Raw genomic sequence first — 21,432 nt, 5'->3', positions numbered from 1 at the left:
GAAGCAATGACAACCAGCTGCTTCTAATTGGAGGTCGTTCCCAAAACTAACATAGAAATACAAATACTAGAAATACGAACATAGAAATACAAAACATAGAACAATACCCCAAAAAACCCGACAACACAAAACAAACACACCCCTGCCACGTCCTGACCAAACTACAATAACAAATAACCCCTTTTACTGGTCAGAACGTGACAGCTACATAACCATGGAGATCAAATTGGCTGCAGGTCCAGAAGAGGGTGAGTAAAGTGAACAGCAGCAGCTACTTAGAAAATGTGTGTGTTAGTAACACATGAACAGAACATGATTCAGTTCTTTACCTCTGAGGGGCGGGACGGGGGTAAAATGGGGGGTTACCTTTGGTCGCGCAGCGTCGGCCTTAATTCTATTTCTATAATATGCTGTCCCTTCTCAGTTTGGTATGAATGCTCTGCTACTGGCAGCCTGGTTCGGTCGCTTCAAGATCCTACAGATCCTCGTGGCCTCTGAGCAAATACTCATCTGTGAAAACAAAGTAAGTCATTCAATTAATTACATTAATTCACCAAATTCAATGGAACGGATCCTACCCCTAATGATGTAAAAACGCAGATAGGACTACATCATGCAATTTCCTTAATGGTTTTTTAGTGTTTTAATTGTGTCTATTGTGTTACAATTGTGTCTAATTGTAACTAGTTATAGCTTGTGGAATTCAGGCAAATAATATGCTGTTTATATTCACGCCTATGCACACAAAAGAAAAGCCAACTTAACCAATTGCTTAATCAGGGGTACTCTGTGAGTTGGGTGGACTTCAAAAGGACAAGAGCTAATGTGTTAAAGTTTGTTCACTCAATAAACACTGCTCGAAGTTAGCTGAATTTGAACAAGCTTCTTGAGTAAAATTACAAATTCATGTTTTCTCAAAACCAAACCTATCATCTTCATATTTCCCAGCAGGTTGATTTTCAGAATTGTTTGTTGATTAATCTTATGCTACATTTTTCTGAACTAATCCAATCTGTTAGTAGTTGGACTTATTGCACCAGTTACTGAGATGGCTGTTCCAGTTTAGATGATTTAGGTCTCGTTAATCAAACTTCTCTACCCCAGCAGTCAATTTAGGATATCCTTACTCTGACTGGATTCCCCCCAAAATTAAACATCACTTTGCAAGCCAGCATAATGTGTTTTGCAGGGTTGTGTCAGACCAGTGTGTTATGGTGTAATTAGACCCTCAAAGAATGATACATTGACATAAAGAGTTTAATTTGAAAAATAACATTCACAAACATTTTTGAATTTTAGCAACCAGGCAATGGCGGAGCAATTTCTGCATATTGCGCATTTAAAGCTTGCAAATATAATGCTCTATAAGTTGATTTATATGTCATAATAATTGACTGACTTACTTGACTTATGAGGAGCATAGGCCATTGACAAATGTCCTCCATCTCACTCGGTTCGGGGCAAGTTTTTCCAGATCACACCACTTGAGGCGGCTTTTCGTCATTTCTGTCTTATAATTTATTTTTGTATTATAAGAAGACTTATAATATGTTATGTATCCGTCTCTCTGTCAGAATGGGCTGGGCCTGCTGCACTGTGCCGCCCAGCGGGGTCATAGCAGAGTGCTGGAGTTCATCATGGAGGACCAAGTAGAGGACGTACTGCTGGACAGGGTGGACAATGTGACTGCCCCACACCACACAACCGGTTCTTTACTAGCACGCTTTCTGCACTTTCCTAGTCCTTTCAAAGACCTTTCCTAGCAAATTCCTTGAACTTCTTGTATTTTCCTGGGAGTGCTTTCCTTTCCCAAGACTTTCCCAGTACTGTTCTAGGGCTTTCCTTTCCTTATACTCTCCCCGTCTGTGCTTTAGTCTCAACCCTGCCTGGTTACAGGATTTACAAGGAAAATTGATGATGACACAATTAAAAAAATCTTGTTTACTTTAAGAATTTGATTAATGCAGTATCACCACGCTCTGTGCACAATAGATACCTTAAGGGTTTACTATGCTACCTTTTATTTATCCTGTGCCATGTTAGATGTGTTTACTAGGATGTCAAACCTGCTTGTCGCATGTTGGCTGGACATCAGGGACATCAAGCCCCCCCCCCCCCCCCCCAACAGCCAACTGTCGCTTACAGAGTGACAGATAAGTCCCTTGCTCTGTTGGCTAAAACGGTTGGCTTGTGTGTTTGTGCAGGAGGTTATGAGTTCGAGCCCTGCTTGGGGCAGAACAGAAGACACTCTGTTATTCCATACTGTCAATACTTTCATACTATAATTTGGTCATATTGTCATTAGTGTCATTTGGTCGTACTGCGATGTTGTCATTACTGTCATTACTGTTACTATCTTCTTATAGTTAATCCCTCACTACCTGTTTTTCTGTCAGTCTGGGAAGACAGCGTTTCACCTGGCTGCAGAACATGGACAGCTAGAGGTGGTTGAGTTCCTCATCGGTATGGGCTGCACTCACGGCCTCAAGGATAAGGTAGGTTCAGACGTTGACACATGTACACACACACACACATACACACACACACACACACAGACACACACCCACACACACACACACACACACACACACACACACACACACACACACACACACACACACACACACACACACACACACACACACACACACACACACACACTTATAGGTGAATACATGATTAGGCTAGTGTTACAGTAGCGAGAGAGTAAACATGAACTTTAAACACCTTTGGAAAACGTGTTTGCATTACTTTTCGTGTGTGTGTGTGTGTGTGTGTGTGTGTGTGTGTGTGTGTGTGTGTGTGTGTGTGTGTGTGTGTGTGTGTGTGTGTGTGTATGTGTGTGTGTGTGTGTGTGTGTGTGTGTGTGTGTGTGTGTGTGTGTGTGTGTGTGTGTGTGTGTGTGTGTGTGTGTGTGTGTGTGTGTGTGTGTGTAACTAAGATGTTATCATGTAAATATAACATGATGTCTTTGATGTGTTTTTATGTATTGTATAGGATGAAAACATGGCCATCCATCTAGCAGCCAAGCATGGACATAAAGAGGTCCTGCAGAAGTTAGTTGAGACAGGAGTGGACATTGATGAGAGAAACATAGTGAGTAAAGAACATATTGTCACTGTGTCAGGTGTGGTGTGGGGTAAAAAGCAGCCCAGAAACTAGATTTTATATTCAATGCATTTTAGCTGTCGTGGTTCCTGCTTCACTTTATAGGGGTAATGACGAGAGAAAAAAGTTAACTATTAATTTATGTTTTGCTTTTAAACCTTTATTTTGCCAGGAAATAATAAATTCTATTTTACTATAATAACAATTAGGGTTACTGCTACTTGTTCAATTTTATATTGTTGATTATTCCCTATTCTGTTGATAGAATGTAAAGCTGATGGAGGCCTGTTGTGACATGATATTTGGTTCTCCAGGACGGACTGACACCTCTGCACCTGTCCTCTGATGGAGGTCACTATGAATGTGTCAAACTACTGCTGGAAGCAGCTGACAAACGTGAGGGTCAACTTCCAATGAACTATAACTTATAAAGGCTTTATAGAGCATTCATCTATCTGTTCATATAGCTGTAAATGTATGGACAGAGGACCACCTAGAAGTGGGTGCTTCCTATGCACTGACTGGGACATTCTCTTCCAAGACATTGATGTTAAAACTCTTGCAGAGACAGGCATGGATGATAATACATTATTTCTAAAGCATCTAAATATGTCTTAGAAAGGGTTTATAAAGACTTTGTTAAGACTTGTAAATTGTAATTAGTTTAAAGTGGTACCTGATTATCACATTTACATTTAAGACTGAATCTGAGATGGATAGATAGATAGATAATTGGGTAGATAGATAATCATTGATCATTACAGGTATAATGTCAAAGTGACAACTAATGTGTGAGACTGAGAGGTACGTTAGTGAGTCTGAACTGTGACCTGTCCCACTATGTTGTTGTCTGTGCAGAAGAATATGAATGCCCTCCACTACGTGGCCCAGCACGGCTTTGAGAGGGAGACCAGTCTGCTGCTGGAGGCAGGCATCAACACAGACACGGTGGATGGTGTGAGTATACAAGCCAACTTTCATCCATACTGTACATACTGCACTAGTTTGTGCATTGGTTAGCTCCTGTGTAGGAATAGTTGGTAGCACTTATTGCAACTTGGTTAGCTCCTCTTTCATACTACAATAGTGAACAGCCAGGTCTTTTAGTTAAGCCTAACAACTCAGAATATACCAGTAGGGTTCAGCATCTGCACCATGTCCCCTTTCCACTTTCTCTTTGTCCTAACTATTTCCAACTCAGAGAATTGGTGCCACATTTGTTTGTATAATTCAGTGCATGTCCTATATTGATGTTTTCCGTTTTCAGTAAAAGTGTTTTATTTATTTTATTTTTTAAGGAGTAGGGCAGTCCCACTCCTCTCATATGTTTGTTGTATTGGATAGAGAGAGTCAATAAACAGGTGTTCTGACATGCTAGTTTGCTAGTTTTAAACCCATGCTGCAGCAGTAGGGTCCTGGAGGCAGCAGCTTAGACCGCTGGATCCGCCCAAGACACAAAGGTGTTTTTTCAGTGCCTCAGTGCAGAATAGGTTCTCTCCATAGATCTTTGTTTTAGTTTGTGTCTGAAACAAGACCACAAGCTACAGTACAACAGGCCTTTTCCTCCCACGTACCACTAATCAAAAGAGAACCATCATACTCTCCCAGAAGCTTGGCTGGTGCGTAAAACCCGCCAATTCAGACAAACAAAGAGGTGTATTGGGTTCTCACTGAATACCCGTCTGTGTAAGCGATCCCTGATGCAGTGAACATTATAAAACACATTGAATAATGAAGTAAGCTTTATGCAACGTCTTTTTGAGTGCGAACTCATTACACCTCTTTGTTCCTCCCACGTACCACACCTCTGGAACTCCCTCAATGACAATCTCAAAGCTGCTCAGACTGTTGGTGCATTTAAAGCAGGCCTTAAGACTCATCTCTATCGTCTGGACTAGCCTCGTTCCTAAAGCAGGCCTTAAGACTCATCTCTATCGGCTGGACTAGCCTCGTTCCTAAAGCAGGCCTTAAGACTCATCTCTATCGGCTGGCGAGCCTCGTTCCTAAAGCAGGCCTTAAGACTCATCTCTATCGTCTGGACTAGCCTCGTTCCTAAAGCAGGCCTTAAGACTCATCTCTATCGTCTGGACTAGCCTCGTTCCTAAAGCAGGCCTTAAGACTCATCTCTATCGGCTGGACTAGCCTCGTTCCTAAAGCAGGCCTTAAGACTCATCTCTATCGGCTGGACTAGCCTCGTTCCTAAAGCAGGCCTTAAGACTCATCTCTATCGGCTGGACTAGCCTCGTTCCTAAAGCAGGCCTTAAGACTCATCTCTATCGGCTGGACTAGCCTCGTTCCTAAAGCAGGCCTTAAGACTCATCTCTATCGGCTGGACTAGCCTCGTTCCTAAAGCAGGCCTTAAGACTCATCTCTATCGTCTGGACTAGCCTCGTTCCTAAAGCAGGCCTTAAGACTCATCTCTATCGGCTGGACTAGCCTCGTTCCTAAAGCAGGCCTTAAGACTCATCTCTATCGGCTGGACTAGCCTCGTTCCTAAAGCAGGCCTTAAGACTCATCTCTATCGGCTGGACGAGCCTCGTTCCTAAAGCAGGCCTTAAGACTCATCTCTATCGTCTGGACTAGCCTCGTTCCTAAAGCAGGCCTTAAGACTCATCTCTATCGGCTGGACTAGCCTCGTTCCTAAAGCAGGCCTTAAGACTCATCTCTATCGGCTGGCGAGCCTCGTTCCTAAAGCAGGCCTTAAGACTCATCTCTATCGTCTGGACTAGCCTCGTTCCTAAAGCAGGCCTTAAGACTCATCTCTATCGTCTGGACTAGCCTCGTTCCTAAAGCAGGCCTTAAGACTCATCTCTATCGGCTGGACTAGCCTCGTTCCTAAAGCAGGCCTTAAGACTCATCTCTATCGGCTGGACTAGCCTCGTTCCTAAAGCAGGCCTTAAGACTCATCTCTATCGGCTGGACTAGCCTCGTTCCTAAAGCAGGCCTTAAGACTCATCTCTATCGGCTGGACTAGCCTCGTTCCTAAAGCAGGCCTTAAGACTCATCTCTATCGGCTGGACTAGCCTCGTTCCTAAAGCAGGCCTTAAGACTCATCTCTATCGTCTGGACTAGCCTCGTTCCTAAAGCAGGCCTTAAGACTCATCTCTATCGGCTGGACTAGCCTCGTTCCTAAAGCAGGCCTTAAGACTCATCTCTATCGGCTGGACTAGCCTCGTTCCTAAAGCAGGCCTTAAGACTCATCTCTATCGGCTGGACGAGCCTCGTTCCTAAAGCAGGCCTTAAGACTCATCTCTATCGGCTGGACTAGCCTCGTTCCTAAAGCAGGCCTTAAGACTCATCTCTATCGGCTGGACTAGCCTCGTTCCTAAAGCAGGCCTTAAGACTCATCTCTATCGTCTGGACTAGCCTCGTTCCTAAAGCAGGCCTTAAGACTCATCTCTATCGGCTGGACTAGCCTCGTTCCTAAAGCAGGCCTTAAGACTCATCTCTATCGGCTGGACTAGCCTCGTTCCTAAAGCAGGCCTTAAGACTCATCTCTATCGGCTGGACGAGCCTCGTTCCTAGACTCCTATTGTTGTTTTCATGATATTGTTATATATTTTGAAATGTCTTGTTTGTTATATTATCATTAAAAAGATCTATATTTTACTGTATTTCCTAGTTGAAATTTAATTTTATGCACTTTGAGATTATTCTTGCATAATGAAAAGCGCTTTACAAATGTAACAAATTATTATTATTATTTACGTGGCATCTGTTGTATGTGGTAACCATCAATGTGGATCTAATTTTACCTTGTGTTTTGAACAGCAACACACATCCCCTCTTCACATCGCTGTGCTCAACAATCACACTGAGGTGGTACGGCTGCTAATAGACGCTGAATGTGACCTGGACATATCTGACAATGTGAGTAATGTTTCCACTCTCTATGGGCGTTACGTGACCTTACTCTATGTAAACATTCTATGCAATGCATTCAATGATTTGTTAAACCAACGGTGCATCGTGTACCTTAAAGTGTCTGTATCGATTCTGAGTCATCGTATTGCGTGATAACCCATCATGAGTTGGCTGTGATCTGTGTTTGATGTTGTTTACATTAGCATTAAGGTAAAGTGCCATAACACTTGTAACACTAATGACCTAATTCGTCTATCTCTTTCTTTTTTTTCTCCTCTCTCTTTCTCTGTCTCACTCTCTCGTTTTTTCTCCCTTTCTTTTTCTCCCCCCCTTCCCTCTCTCCCTCCTTCCTTACAGAGGCTCCAGACAGCCCTGCACATCGCAGCAGAGCATGGAAGACAGGACATCGCTGAGATGATCCTCATAGCTGGCGTTAACCTCAAACTACTGGATAAGGTATTGGATTTAATCTCATTTTAAAGGGTCATTTTTTATCTTGTTTTTTATTTACCTTTAGAAGTGAAGTGATCCATTAAAACATGGCGGAGCAAACAAGAACGCCTGTATGTGGGAGTTGTAATGGATTGTTAATAAAGTGTGGATAAAAACCTCTTGAAATGTGTTATCTAATTTCCAATGTCATTGGACAGCTCATTGAGGGTATCAATCACTGAAGATATGGTATCTAAATCGTATCAATACAGATAACGTGTTTCACTTACAGTCACACTTGCAATAAAGATTCAATAATGTCAACTTTATTTTCCTTGATGGTAAAATTGCATTGGAAACAATGCTGTGTATTAAAATAACCTCATATAATACAAACATTTAACATCAGACATCCCAACACACTTAAGCACAATTTCTAAGAAAGCTTCTATTTTCAAATCTCATCAGTCTGGCACAGCAGACACTTCCTCCTGTGCATAAAAGCCCTGAGACTAGGTTAACATCTCATGGGCTCTTTGTGTAGTATGGGACCAGCCAGTGTCTCACTGGTTTAATGAAATAATTAGCGTGTGTTTAAAGGGCTCAAGCATTATTGAATTCCAGTCTGAAGACTATGCCAGGATCCTGTTAGTCAGAGCACACCGGAGAAAAACATTTTGCAACAGAAAACAATAACAAGTATTACTTATTAGACAAGTTTAGGTAGTACCTCTCATTTCACTGTTTCCCCCCGAATAAGTGCTAATGAACTGGACCCACGACCCAGGTGAATTAGTGCTAATGAACTGGACCCACGACCCAGGTGAATTAGTGCTAATGAACTGGACCCACGACCCAGGTGAATTAGTGCTAATGAACAAGACCCACGACCCAGGTGAATTAGTTCTAATGAACAAGACCCAGGTGAATTAGTGCTAATGAACAGGACCCAGGAGAATTGGTGCTAATGAACAGGACCCAGGTGAATTAGTGCTAATGAACTGGATCCAGGACCCAGGAGAATTGGTGCTAATGAACAGGACCCAGGTGAATTAGTGCTAATGAACTGGACCCAGGACCCAGGAGAATTGGTGCTAATGAACAGGACCCAGGTGAATTAGTGCTAAAGAACAGGACCCAGGCGAATTAGTGCTAATGAACTGGACCCAGGACCCAGGAGAATTGGTGCTAATGAACAGGACCCAGGTGAATTAGTGCTAATGAACTGGACCAAGGACCCAGGAGAATTGGTGCTAATGAACAGGACCCTGGTGAATTAGTGCTAATGACCAGGACCCAGGTGATTTAGTGCTAATGAACTGGACCCAGGACCCAGGAGAATTGATGCTAATGAACAGGACCCAGGTGAATTAGTGCTAATGAACTGGACCCAGGATCCAGGGGAATTAGTGCTAATGAACAGGACCCAGGTGAATTAGTGCTAATGAACTGGACCCAGGACCAAGGTGAATCAGTGCTAATGAACAGGACCCTGGTGAATTAGTGCTAATGACCAGGACCCAGGTGATTTAGTGCTAATGAACTGGACCCAGGACCCAGAAGAATTAGTGCTAATGAACAGGACCCAGGAGAATTAGTGCTAATGAACAGGACCCAGGTGAATTAGTGCTAATGAACAGGACCCAGGACCCAGGTGACTTAGTGCTAATGAACTGGACCCAGGACCCAGGTGAATTAGTGCTAATGAACAGGACCCAGGCCCCAGGTGAATTAGTGCTAATGAACAGGACCCAGGTGGTGTACTGTGTGTCATATTGAATCCAGTGTTGTGGCTGTGTGTTGGTACTCTCAGCAGGGGAAGACTTCTCTGGAGGTGGCAGCCAGAGGAAACCATGTCATCTTAGTGGACATGATCATCAAAGCAGACCGGTTTTACAAGTGGGAAAAGGTACGTTCATATTTAAAGACAAATGTAAAAACTCTTTCCATCATTGAACTGCAAGGTAACGCCTGCAGCTCTACTTTGTGCATGTTGAGATCGACTACTTTAGGGCTTCGCAGCTGTACCAGATCATCACGATTCCGGGATGAGTGTTTTAGTATTTCAGAATCAAATAGCAGTCTGCTTCTCAGCCCAACTGCAATACAGTCAATCTCAAACTCACACCCTTTCTTTGTGTACCAGGACAACGTGATTAGCGATGGTGATTCGTGGCTGGGGAAGCAGCTGAGCTTTAAACAGGACCACCAGGTGGAGACCCAGCACCTGTCACGTGGAGGCTGGCCACCAAAGACCTGTCCCGCGGGGAGTGGAAGAGCCTCGCACAGCACTGGGGCTTTACGGATGCCCACATACGCTCCATAGAGCAGCAGTGGACAGGTGAAGCATTGGCTTGGTCTAGAAATAACCCCCAGCCCCTAGCTCGTTGTAATTTTCAAATCTGAAGCAATCACATAGGTCTAAGTGAAAATGAGATTTTTCCATCTAGCTTTCTATCTGATTTTAAGGGAGCTTCCACCATATTGCTTACATTCATATGATTCCTTCAGATCTGCAAACACCAAAGAGCCTAATGAATAAGGAGTTAGCAGCCTGGGTGGGCAAGTAGTCTTTAGGTTAGAGAGGCTGACCAGTAGCCAGTAGGTTGCTGGTTCAACCTAGAGGGTTAATTGACAGATCCCAGGTACCATCTCCTGCCGGTGTGCCCTTGAGCAAGGCACTTAAGCCCAGAACTGTCCTTATTGTAGCCCACCTATTTTATATGATAACTCTCTTATGACATTCACATATGTTAGGTACAAAGAGCTTCAAGGAGCATGGGCACCGTATGTTGCTGATCTGGCTGCATGGAGTAGTCATCGCAGGGGAGAACCCAATGGAAGGCCTGTATGAGGGACTGGCGGTGATCTACAGGACCGACCTAGCTGGTGAGTCAATGGAACGGGGGACGGGAGTCAACACCCATCAGGTATTCGAACCTGAGCAACAGGGGTTGTCTTTAATAGGCACAATGGGCGAAAATATATATTTTTTAATCAAAAACAATAATGGATGTTCTTATCAGACTGTACTGTCCAATCATTGTCGCTCATTTCATGCCTACTGAACACTGCCCAGCTTCCCTCTAGACCACACTGCTGTCTAGCCTGGGGAAGGTAGTTGTCCAAAAGCTTTCTGAGCATATTATGCAGTGGTGTAAAGTAACTAAGTAAAAATACTTTTAAGTACTACTTAAACTACCCTATCTTTTGGTATTTGTTTCATTAGCCCATTGTTGATATAGTCCTAAAATGTTTTGCATGTCAGCAATGAAGTTTTCATGATATATAAAAGTACAGAAATACAGCCGGTAAGATGCATTTTGCATCATATGATGCTGTGTTTTGCGTTTTGCATCATATGATGCAAAATCCATCATACCGGCTGTATTTCTGTACTTTGAAAGGGTATCTGTACTTTACTTTATTATTTATATTGTTGACAACTTTTACTTTTATTCTAATACAGTCCTAAAGCAAATATGTACTTTTTACTCCCATACATTTTCCCTGTCACCCAAAAGCACTGGTCACATTTCGAGTGCTCAGGTAGGACAGCAATATAATCCAATTCACGTACCAATATAACGGGTTTTCATCCCTACTGCCACTTTTCTGGCGGACTCACTAAACACAAATGCTGCGTTTATAAATTATGTCTGAGTTTTGGAGTGTGCCCCTGGCTGTCCGTAAATTTTAAAAACAAGAATCGTCTGGTTTGCTTAATATAAGGAATTTGATGTATAGTATTTAGTTGTACTTTTACTCAAGTATGACAATTTAGTACTTTTTCCACCACTGATATTGTGGTTATTAATTACATAAGTACATTAAATGCTGGATTGACCATCTTTTATCATCTCTACCAGTAATGGTCCGTAGGTCAACTTGAACGAACAAAGAAGTTTCCTTTTTCTTTTTCAACAGAAAGCATCAGACAGAAGGCAAATGCAGACACAAGCTCTCCCAAGAAATGCACCGCCATGTGAACAAGTCCATCCTGAACCACACTGATATACTGCAGGAATAAATGGCCATTCCAGGGTTCAAAACTAAAAATAGTGTCTGAATAAAGTTAACACATTGAACAAAAATATAAATGCAACATGTAAAGTGTTGGTCCCATGTTTAATGAGCTGAAATAAATGATCCCAGAAATGTTCCATATACACAAAAAGCTTATTTCTCTCAAATGTTGTTCACAAATTTGTTTACATCCCTGTTAGTGAGCATTTCTCCTTTGCCAAGATAATCCATCTGCCTGACAGGTGTGGCATACCAATAAGCTGATTAAACAGCATGATCATTACACTGGTGTACCTTGTGCTGGGAACGATAAAAGGCCACTCCAAAATGTGCAGATTTGTCACACAACACAATGCCACAGATGTCTCATGTTTTCAGGGAGCGTGAAATTGGAATGCTGACTGCAGGAATGTCCACCAGAGCTGTTGCCAGATAATTTAATGTCCATAAGCCTCAAGTCATTTGAGAGAATTTGGCAGTACGTCCAACCGGCCTCACAAACACAGACCACATGTATGGCGTTGTGTGAGCGAGTGGTTTACTGATGTCAACATTGTGAATAGAAAGCCCCATGGTGGCGGTGGGGTTATGGTATGGGCCGGCATAAGCTACAGACAACGAACACAATTGCATTTTATCGATGGCAATTTGAATGCACAGAGATACCGAAACGAGATCCTGAGGCCCATTGTCATGCCATTCATCCGCTGCCATCACCTCATGTTTCATCATGATAATGCGCAGCCCCATGTCGCAAGGATCTATACACAATTCCTGGAAGCTGAACATTTCCCAGTTCTTCCATGTCCTGAATACTCTCCAGGCATGTCACCCATTGAGCCCGTTTGGGATGCTCTGGATCGACGTGTATGACAGTGTTCCAGTTCCCGGCAATATCCAACAACTTCGCACAGCCATTGAAGAGGAGTGCGACAACATTCCACAGCCTTATCAACTCTATGTGAAGGAGATGTGTCGCGCTGCATGAGGCAAATTGTGGTGAAACCAAACATTGTCTGGTTTTCACAACACTTTCACCCAGTTGTCCTCTGAATCATTCAGATGTTCATTGGCAAACTTCAGACGGGCATGTATATGTGCTTTCTTGAGCAGGGGGACCTTGCGGGCATTGCAGGATTTCAGTCCTTCACGGCGTAGTGTGTTACCAATTGTTTTCTTGGTGACTATGGTCCCAGCTGCCTTGAGATCATTGACAAGATCCTCCCGTGTAGTTCTGGGCTGATTCCTCACCGTTCTCATGATCATTGCATCTCCACGAGGTGAGATCTTGCATGGAGCCCCAGGCCGAGGGAGATTGACAGTTCTTTTTTCTCATTAAAATGCAAATCATTTTATAACATTTTTGACATGCGTTTTTCTGGATTTTTTGTTGTTATTCTGTCTCTCTGTCTCTGTTCAAATAAACCTACCATTAAAATTAGACTGATAATTTCCTTGTCAGTAGGCAAACATACAAAATCAGCAGGGGATCAAATACTTTTTTCCCTCACTGTAGATAACAGGGATATAGTGGAGAGTGAGTGGTGGAACAGGGGATCAAACTGCTGCCTTCACTGTCATATGTGGTCCAGGGGGCAGCAGCACTACCACTAGACCAGGGTTCCCCAACTGGCAGCCTGCAGGCCAAATTCTGTGGTTTTCTTTGGCCTCCCAAGTTTTCTGAACAATGTTGTTTTGTTTTTTTGCATTTTCATTGTTGAATATAACAAACTGTAAAAACACCAAGAAATCAGCTTCAATTGATTTTAATTTGGTAAATCTGTTCCCAATTATTTCCAGGAATAATAGAGACACGTGATAAGCAAGGTCTGAAAGTATGTTATATCCCAATATTATGTCTGTTTGGGCTTCTTGCGGCTCATTTCATTTGCAGTTTACAAATAATTTGTAATTACACTACCGCTCAAAAGTTTGGGGTCGCTTAGAAATGTCCTTGTTTTTGAAAGAAAAGCACATTTTTGGTCCATTAAAATAGCATCAAATTGATCAGAAAGACAGTGTAGACATTGTTAATGAGGCAACTCTGGGATACTGGCCTTCTATGCAGAGTTGCAAAGAAAAAGCCATATCTCAGACTGCAGACACTGGAGAGAGGAACTCTGCCTAGAAGGCCAGCATCCCGGAGTCGCCTCTTCACTGTTGACGTTGAGACTGGTGTTTTGCGGGTACTATTTAATGAAGCTGCCAGTTGAGGACTTGTGAGGCGTCTGTTTCTCAAACTAGACACTCTAATGTACTTGTCCTTTTGCTCAGTTGTGCACCTGGGCCTCCCACTCCTCTTTCTATTCTGGTTAGAGCCAGTTCACGCTGTTCTATGAAGGGAGTAGTACACAGCGTTGTACCAGATCTTCAGTTTCTTGGCAATTTCTCGCATAGAATAGACGTCATTTCTTAGAAGAATAGACTGACGAGTTTCAGAAGAAAGTTATTTGTTTCTGGACATTTTGAACCTGTAATCGAACCCACAAATGCTGACGCTCCAGATACTCAACTAGTCTAAAGGACAGTTTTATTGCTTCTTTAATCAAAACAACAGTTTTCAACTGTGCTAACATAATTGCAAAAGGGTTTTCTAATGATCAATTAGCCTTTTAAAATTATAAACTTGGATTAGCTAACACAACATGCCATTGGAACACAGGAGTGATGGTTGCTCATAATGGGCCTCTGTACACCTATGTAGATATTCCATTTTAAAAAATCTGCAGTTTCCAGCTACAAAAGTCATTTACAACATTAACAATGTCTACAGTGTATTTCTGATCCATTTGATGTTATTTTAAATGGACACAAAAAAAGTGTTTTTTTCAAAAACATGGACATTTCTAAGTGACCCCAAACTTTTGAACGGTAGTGTATGTTCCGGCCCCCATGACCATCCGCTCAAGAAAAAAATAATCATCCTGTGGCTGAATGTAGTTGATGATTCCAACAATAGACCAACCCCCGGCATCATGGAAAACGTTCTATCAACATGACATCTTGTGCATAATGCATTTATTGTGCTTTACATCATTCCAGCACAAATATGATGTAGGCATTCATAACAGCGTATAACAACCTACATAAATGCATAGAAAGTTGGTTGAAATTACACAAAAACCCCACATGGCAGGGCATGTTTTCAAGAAGGCTTTATTCAATTACAAATGAAATATAACATTAAACATCATTTCTTCTGACCAACATCCTCAGCTGTATATCTAATCAGTGCAGGTTTTCTAGCTTACCAAGTATCGCCACGGTGGGCAGAGTTAACCAGAAACATAGAAGGAAAAACATGGAATTCAAAAGTGCAACATCAATTAAATGCATGAGATTTATATCACATAAGGCAAAAGGTTCATAACATGGCATCGTATGGCGTTTCTTCTCTCAAAGCAACTTAGCCAATTACGCTCTATTTACAGTAACAGTGATAATTAAAATATATTTTTAACTGTAAAGTAAAAATAGTATCAGTTCAACTTGTGGATTGATTGTATTCAATATCGTAGAAAAAAACAGAAAGGAGATCAGGTGAAGAGATGACCTTTTTTAACAAGTGGATCCATAGATCCGTGTGTGTGACCAGTAGTGGCGACTGGGTGGTGATGGTGGTTGAGATCATAGAAATACAGAAATAGAATTCAGTCATTCTAATTTCTATGGTTGACATTTTCTTGGCTGTTTTGCTGGTCAGGGAAACGTAGTTCCCATAGTTCTGCCCCACAGAATCAGAATCAGCCAATCCGATTCTATGGTTCTGGCATGTCGGTCAGAGCTGGGAGAGAGGAGAGGGTGCTGGGTAACATAGTCTCGTCATTGGTCGTTGGCGCTATTCACCAGGTGGCTCTTCTGCACCTCCAGCTCCTCGGCGCTCACCATGTCCGAGTTGATGGCGGCGTACCGCGTCCCGTGGAACTGCCGCAGGTGAATCTGAGGAGAGGGATCGAGACAGAGACAACATGTTCAGAAATAGTCCATATGAAGTTACTTGCAGGAAGCCTCATATGACCATCCTTACAGAATGTAAGCTTGAGATCAGGATGATGGTACAAGGCTAACTTGCAGGTAAAATAAGTACAGTCATGACAGAAAGAGCGGTAACCCCACACTGTTGAATGTTCTAACAATTCTCAGACTTTTACATCTAGTAGTGTAGCCTCGTTAATGTATTAAACACATGGGGGTTTGTGATGAATCCAGCAGTGCAGGCTCCTGCACATTTCTTATTGCCATTTCATTGTGTTACTACTATGGTGCTATTTCTATGGAAACAACCTTAAACGGTCATAGGCCACAAGCATCACTATGTACCATTTGGTACCACATAGTTACCAATTGTGCTGACTTCTTGGATGTAAGTCAAGTATCCATTGTTGGTACATAGTTACTACTGTAGTTAGTTAATACCAATGTACATACCAAGTACTAGCTGGAAATAAAGATTTTTGGCTGCATCTCCAAACACCAGACAGACAATCTTGAAAAGCACCACTTAAAACATAGTCAAACACTTGACACTAGGGATTAACAAGGGATGTCAGTGATCAAAACCTCTTGTAGCACAGATGCAGCTGGTTGGGTTAGCCTGGAGAGGAAGCTGTGGTATCAAGTGTTTGACTATGTTTAGTGGTGCTATTCAAGATAGACAACAATCTGGTGGTTGGAGATACAGACAAAAATCTTTCTTTTACAGCCTGATTTCCAGCTAGTACTTGGTAATTACATTGGTATTAACTAACTACAGTAGTAACTATGTACCAACAATGGATACTTGCCTTACATACAAGAAGTCAGCACAATTGGTTGGTTCTCATCAGAACTGAAATTCGATCCCGGTCTGACCGAAGCCCGGTGAGCTAAAGCCCGAGCCCAGGCCTGGTCTGACATCACAGAAATGAAATGCCCAAAAAATGAATAGAAAGATTTCTAGAAAACTGTATATTGATATAAAGTGGTGTTGAGAACACAGCGGAGGCGGGGCGGCAGCAGAGTGAGGAGAGGAGGAAACAGCCATTGGGCCTAGAAAAAGCGCTGATAGAGAAACTCACCTTAGTTATGATCCACTGAATGATGACAATGTTGGAATAAAGTAGGCTAATGCAATTGAAGGCATGTATCAAATTCTTGCTTATACTGAAACTCCCAAAGTCATATCCAGCCGTTATACTAATTTAAAGCAATAGGACTCCTCTAGATAAATCATTCTATGTCAGATATTTGTTTTCACTGAATCTCCATTTGGATATTTGGTAACAATTAGGCTGGGAAATTGTTAGCCACGTTTAGGTGAGAGCAGAACAGTTGACACTATCATCATCAGCCGAGTCTGAAATATACAAGATAAACCTACTAAAGTGGTGAGATAATGCCACAGCTTCCTCTCCAGGCTAACCCAACCAGCCGCATCTGTGCTACAAAATACATTTTGATGACAGACATCACTTTCTTATGAATTTCTGTTCCTAATACAATGTAAGCGGAAAGTCACATCACATATATATCCCCTGACATGAAATATATTGTGTAATATTTATCATATCAGTTTGGTGGTTTAAATGGTAGTTCGTGTGTCTTTTCTACCAACTCTGATGTGCTCACCTGTATGTACAGGTTGACCTCAGCACTCCTACACAGGTAGGGGAAGTTTCCACCCGTTTTGAGGTGAGCCCGTCTGGCATTTGGATACAGCTTATACATTTCCTCTTTCGCCTCGTGTGACAGGGCACTCTGGTCGAACACCTTTAAACCAAATGAAACGCGCACACAAACAAGTAGTACACACACAGTTACACACATACACAGTGGCATACATATGCATAAGCACAGAACACATCCAGGTTACAGCTCCAATGACCCACCCACAAGCCACAAAACAGCCAATCCCTACTGATATGTAAAGTGAGACGTACAGTAAGCAAGAATGGAAATAAAATGCTGCAAATGAACAGCAGTTCCTCCTACATCCATAATGGTGACGGCCAGGTCCTTTATCTTGTGAGGCTCCACGTAGGAGTTCTGACAGTTGAGTGTTAGTCTGGAGGCTAGCTCACCCTGGTTCAGGCTCTCCAGCTAGGGAGGGGGGGGGGGGGGGAAGAGAGAAAGAGAGAGAGCGAAAGAGAGAGTGAGTGAAAGAGAAAGGGGTGGAGAGAGCGAGAGAGATGTGGTAACTGTCATACCTCATCAAAACCCAAAACATGCATCTCTGCTGTTACATTTCTCTAGACAATCCCTCAGCTGTTTACCAAAACAATTTCAGATTACCCCTTTAATGGAGGTCTGGAACTTACTCTGTCGACCATAAAGTCGATTGCGTCGGCCATCTTGGGGTCGACAGGTCCTTTAGCGAAGTTCCCCAGGACAATCTTCTTCAACATGAAGGCGGGCATCAACCAAAAACTGGAAAGCAAGAAATAACATGGCGTCCCTGTATGAATGACTCAGAACAGGGATCTACAGGTAGAGAATAGAGAAACTTCTGTGGCTCAAAGCTAAATGGTAAGGCTAAACCAAAAAAGACAAGACTGGCAAACATGTAACTTTAATGAACTACGGAGGCCTACACGTTACACATATTACATTTGTAATGATAGACCATAAACAAAGGCTATGTTTTGCGTTTTGACAAACACCTGGGTCGCGTTCAGCAGGGTAAAATGTTGCCTTTCTGACATGTAGAGAAAGGAATCGTGTCAGCTCTATTCATGGCATTTCTATCTGCACCGCTCCACAACGTTTGTCCACTGAACACGACCCTGTTCTTCCTCCACAGCACGGTAAGGGTAAAACAGGGTCTTATTCATTAGGCACCAAATGGAACAAAACAGACAAACAGGGCAGGACTACTTGGAGTTGTCCAATAAGAAATGCTTGTTTTCATTTTGCTACAGTGTTCCTTAAGGAATACAACCCAGGACTGTACCTGTTGGCTGTCAATGTCTGGTTGAAGATGGAGGTGTCACTGAAGGAGTTGCACAGGATCAGAGAGTGGACTCTGGGAGACTTGTGTGTGTGCTCGGCAAACTTCTGGGCCAGGAAGCCGCCCAGAGAAGCACCAAATAGATGGACCTATAACAATAGAAATAGTCTGACACTTTACTTAAAGCCTTAATGCATTATGATGCACTTAGAATACATGCTTATGACACGCCTTATAATGGAAGTCCCTTATGTCTCATAATGATCATGACTATATTGAACATTTGCTACATAAATTATAATAAGACAATTATAAAGGCTCATATATGTTTATAACAAGTAATAATGTATTATGTAATAATAACATTAATATAGTAATAATATGGTCCTGTATGGCTCAGTTGGTAGATCATGGTGCTTGCACTGCCAGGGTTGTGGGTTTGATTCTCGGGGCCACAAATACGTAAAATGTATGCAGTATGCACGCATGACTAAGTCACTTTGGAGAAAAGCGTCTGCTAAATGGCATATATTATTATATTAAAAACGCATTATAGCTGTTGGTTTTGCATAATTCCAGGTCATACCATTGTAAAACCATAAAAGACTAGCGTTACAAGTTTTCCATGGTAATACAAACCTTGTCCAATTGCAAGTGATCGAGAAGCTTCCGGAATCCATCACAAAACTCCAAGAGATCCCAATACACAGGATACTGCAGCTAAGCGAGAGAGAAAAAAAAAGGCATTTTCATAAACCTGAACTTGTATAATATATCCAGTCTAGGAACCCCTGGGGCTAGTTTTTTAAAACATTTAGATCAAAATGGTCCTGTGTTGGGTAATCTTCTTCCGTTTCAGATGTGTTTTATCCTTGTTTTTGCATACAGTTCTAAAACAAAACAAAACCAAATCTCTAACAGCTAAAAGCACTAGATGAACCTAGCAGCTACAGAAAAGCAACCGGAATCAACTCTATGCCACTCAGTGTGATGTTAATGTCATGACATTCAATGGTGCCTGGGTCAAATAAAAATCACTTGGAATATAGCCTAGTGAAAGATGTCTACTCCTACATCAGAATAGACTTGTATTGTACCCTGGCTGGTCTAGAGGTAAAGCCTCCAGCATGAGTCTTTAGTATTGGCATGGGATCAAATCCAGCCTCCTGCCCTTTCACACAACCTCCCTCTATCTTTCCCCACTGTCATTCCCTCTTACTATTTGGTCAATAAAAATCTAAAAACACCTTTATGAACCTATAGCACAATTAAAACTATATACCAGCTTCATAAAGATGCTTATAAAAGCATTAGACTTAATTACACTCCTCAGTTTTGCTGTTATATTAGTTATATTAACTGTGTAGGTCAAATGTCAAAATACCAGCATTTGTTAGACATGATCTTTCATCCATTACTGATCAATTCTAAATTCTCACCATACAGTCCCAATACAGTTTTACCAAAGTTCTTCATATAAAAGGCTTTTCATTTTAAATTCCAAACACGGAGGATGGCCTAACAGCCAAAATGTTTGCTTTGCCCTGGAACACTGAATAAATCAGCATCACATAGCCTGTAGAGTGGACCCAGTCTGGTGTATCTAATACTCCAAAAGAAGTGCCTTGGTCATTTGACTGTGGATGATGAATATCTTAATGAATTGAAGATATTACAAGCCATAAAGGTGTTCTTTCACAGTGACTCACTGAGATGACTCTGTAGCCCCAGCCTGTCAGGGCTAAGACCTGCTGGAAGAACACCTCTGCTGTCCCACTCACAGGGGGAAAGAATATGATGGGACACCTGATGCTCTTTGGGCCTGCGTCATACAAGGACCACACCTTGCTGTCATCGTCGTCCACTATAATCTAGAGAGATGATACAGAGGTGAAACATTAATGTACAACCCATAAATGCAAAACATTCCATGTAATATTATAGCAAATTCTATAACAAACAACTGTGTTTTTAGATGGGATCACGTCAATGAAAGAGATATTTAAGAAGACTGTGTTGGACTCGTAAATGTCAACAAACTGAAGATATATAGTATAACTGTTCAATTAAATATTACTGTATTGAGTTCATACGGGCTATGCAAATGGCCAGCAACTGAATCAACTGTAGTGATAAAGCTAGCTAGGCTATTGTGGAGTGCGATATGGTGTTTTTGCTTACTTTCTTCAGTGGCACTGTGCTTCTGAACCAGTTGTAATCAGGAGATATTCTTATCTCATCCATTTCTGTGGAAACAAGAAGTCGAAGGCTAGTATGCAGCTAGTAGGCTGGTATTAAGTATCCTCCTGTTAAAGGAAGGAAGGAAGTAAGATGATTCTGAAACTGATCAGCCATCCTTCAGCGTGTGCTTGTTTATCTCTTTAGTAACTAAAGGGGGGGGGGGTTGATGAGAACCGTCAGCTAACACCAGTTTGCATTTATTTTATTTGGCTAGTTTGTCGCATGTCTCTGTCTAGTTCGCGTTAGCCATCCTAGCTAACGTTAGTCACCACTCGTGATGAATACTTAAGCTGTAACGTTAGCTAACGACGGTACGATTTTCTCTACACAAAGTTATTACCTGCAAACCGATGATCAATGACAAAAACAAAATATGTAAAAATACATAGGGTCAATATTACCGTGTTTGCTTTGGATATCATTCACCGTTTAGGTCCACTTTTATCCACGGATTAGCAACATTTTATTTCTCGTTCTGAACAAGTCATATGACATTACTTGCACGCACTTCCGTGATGCCCAGGGGCGTGTTTCAACATTCTTAAATTACTTCCTTCCTCTCCTCGTCTCCTTTACTTCACGATTATTGATCTCCTAAAACCACATACTTCTATTAAAAACCTAAAGCCTAAAACCTTTGTCTATACATTAGAGAAAAGATGGATATATGAGTCCAATGTATACATTTTGTTCACCGAGATATTACAATAGGACATGGTGTGTTCCCTTTTAGGCTCATATATCTACTGCGAATAGTCAATGGGCCAGACCAAAAAGTTGTCCACTTTGGGGTGTCAAAGGTTTGATGGCATTCAATTGTTCTATGTTTTTCACAT

The 21,432-nt window shown here is 41.9% G+C and overlaps 2 protein-coding genes across 3 annotated transcripts; one reads left to right on the top strand and one right to left on the bottom strand.

Annotated features, from left to right (window-relative positions):
- Positions 1 to 1,264: 1,264 nt before the first annotated feature.
- LOC106562643 (ankyrin repeat and death domain-containing protein 1A-like) lies at positions 1,265 to 13,069 on the top strand. The gene is given in 13 exon segments (XM_082957544.1): positions 1,265 to 1,682; positions 2,397 to 2,495; positions 2,998 to 3,096; positions 3,423 to 3,504; positions 3,594 to 3,607; positions 3,967 to 4,065; positions 6,880 to 6,978; positions 7,330 to 7,428; positions 9,218 to 9,313; positions 9,551 to 9,629; positions 9,632 to 9,745; positions 10,162 to 10,293; positions 11,332 to 13,069. Coding segments are annotated over 13 exon segments (1,203 nt in total). The 5' UTR covers positions 1,265 to 1,553; the 3' UTR covers positions 11,394 to 13,069.
- A 1,501-nt stretch (positions 13,070 to 14,570) lies between these two features.
- spg21 (SPG21 abhydrolase domain containing, maspardin) lies at positions 14,571 to 21,117 on the bottom strand. 2 transcript variants are annotated; one of them, XM_014127570.3, is made up of 9 exons: positions 20,998 to 21,117; positions 20,537 to 20,661; positions 20,065 to 20,226; positions 18,995 to 19,075; positions 18,359 to 18,504; positions 17,727 to 17,835; positions 17,401 to 17,508; positions 17,038 to 17,178; positions 14,571 to 15,369 (listed from the first exon to the last, which is right to left on the bottom strand). In XM_014127570.3, the coding sequence occupies exons 2-9, from the start codon at positions 20,597 to 20,599 to the stop codon at positions 15,253 to 15,255; spliced, it is 927 nt and encodes a 308-aa protein (XP_013983045.2). In that variant the 5' UTR covers positions 20,600 to 20,661; positions 20,998 to 21,117; the 3' UTR covers positions 14,571 to 15,252.
- Between the last annotated feature and the right edge of the window lie 315 nt (positions 21,118 to 21,432).

The sequence above is a fragment of the Salmo salar genome, chromosome 11 (assembly GCF_965601325.2).
Source record: "Salmo salar chromosome 11, fSalSal1, whole genome shotgun sequence".
NCBI lineage: Eukaryota > Metazoa > Chordata > Actinopteri > Salmoniformes > Salmonidae > Salmo > Salmo salar.
This window is presented reverse-complemented; position numbering and strand designations above follow the sequence as displayed.

Coding starts and splice junctions, on each gene's coding strand:
- spg21 (XM_014127570.3), bottom strand. CDS start 20,599: ATGGATGAGATAAGAATATCTCCTGATTACAACTGGTTCAGAAGCACA. Junction 18,505..18,994: donor ATCACTTGCAATTGGACAAG/GTTTGTATTACC, acceptor CTATTGTTATAG/GTCCATCTATTTGGTGCTTC. Junction 17,509..17,726: donor TCGACTTTATGGTCGACAGA/GTAAGTTCCAGA, acceptor CCCCCTCCCTAG/CTGGAGAGCCTGAACCAGGG.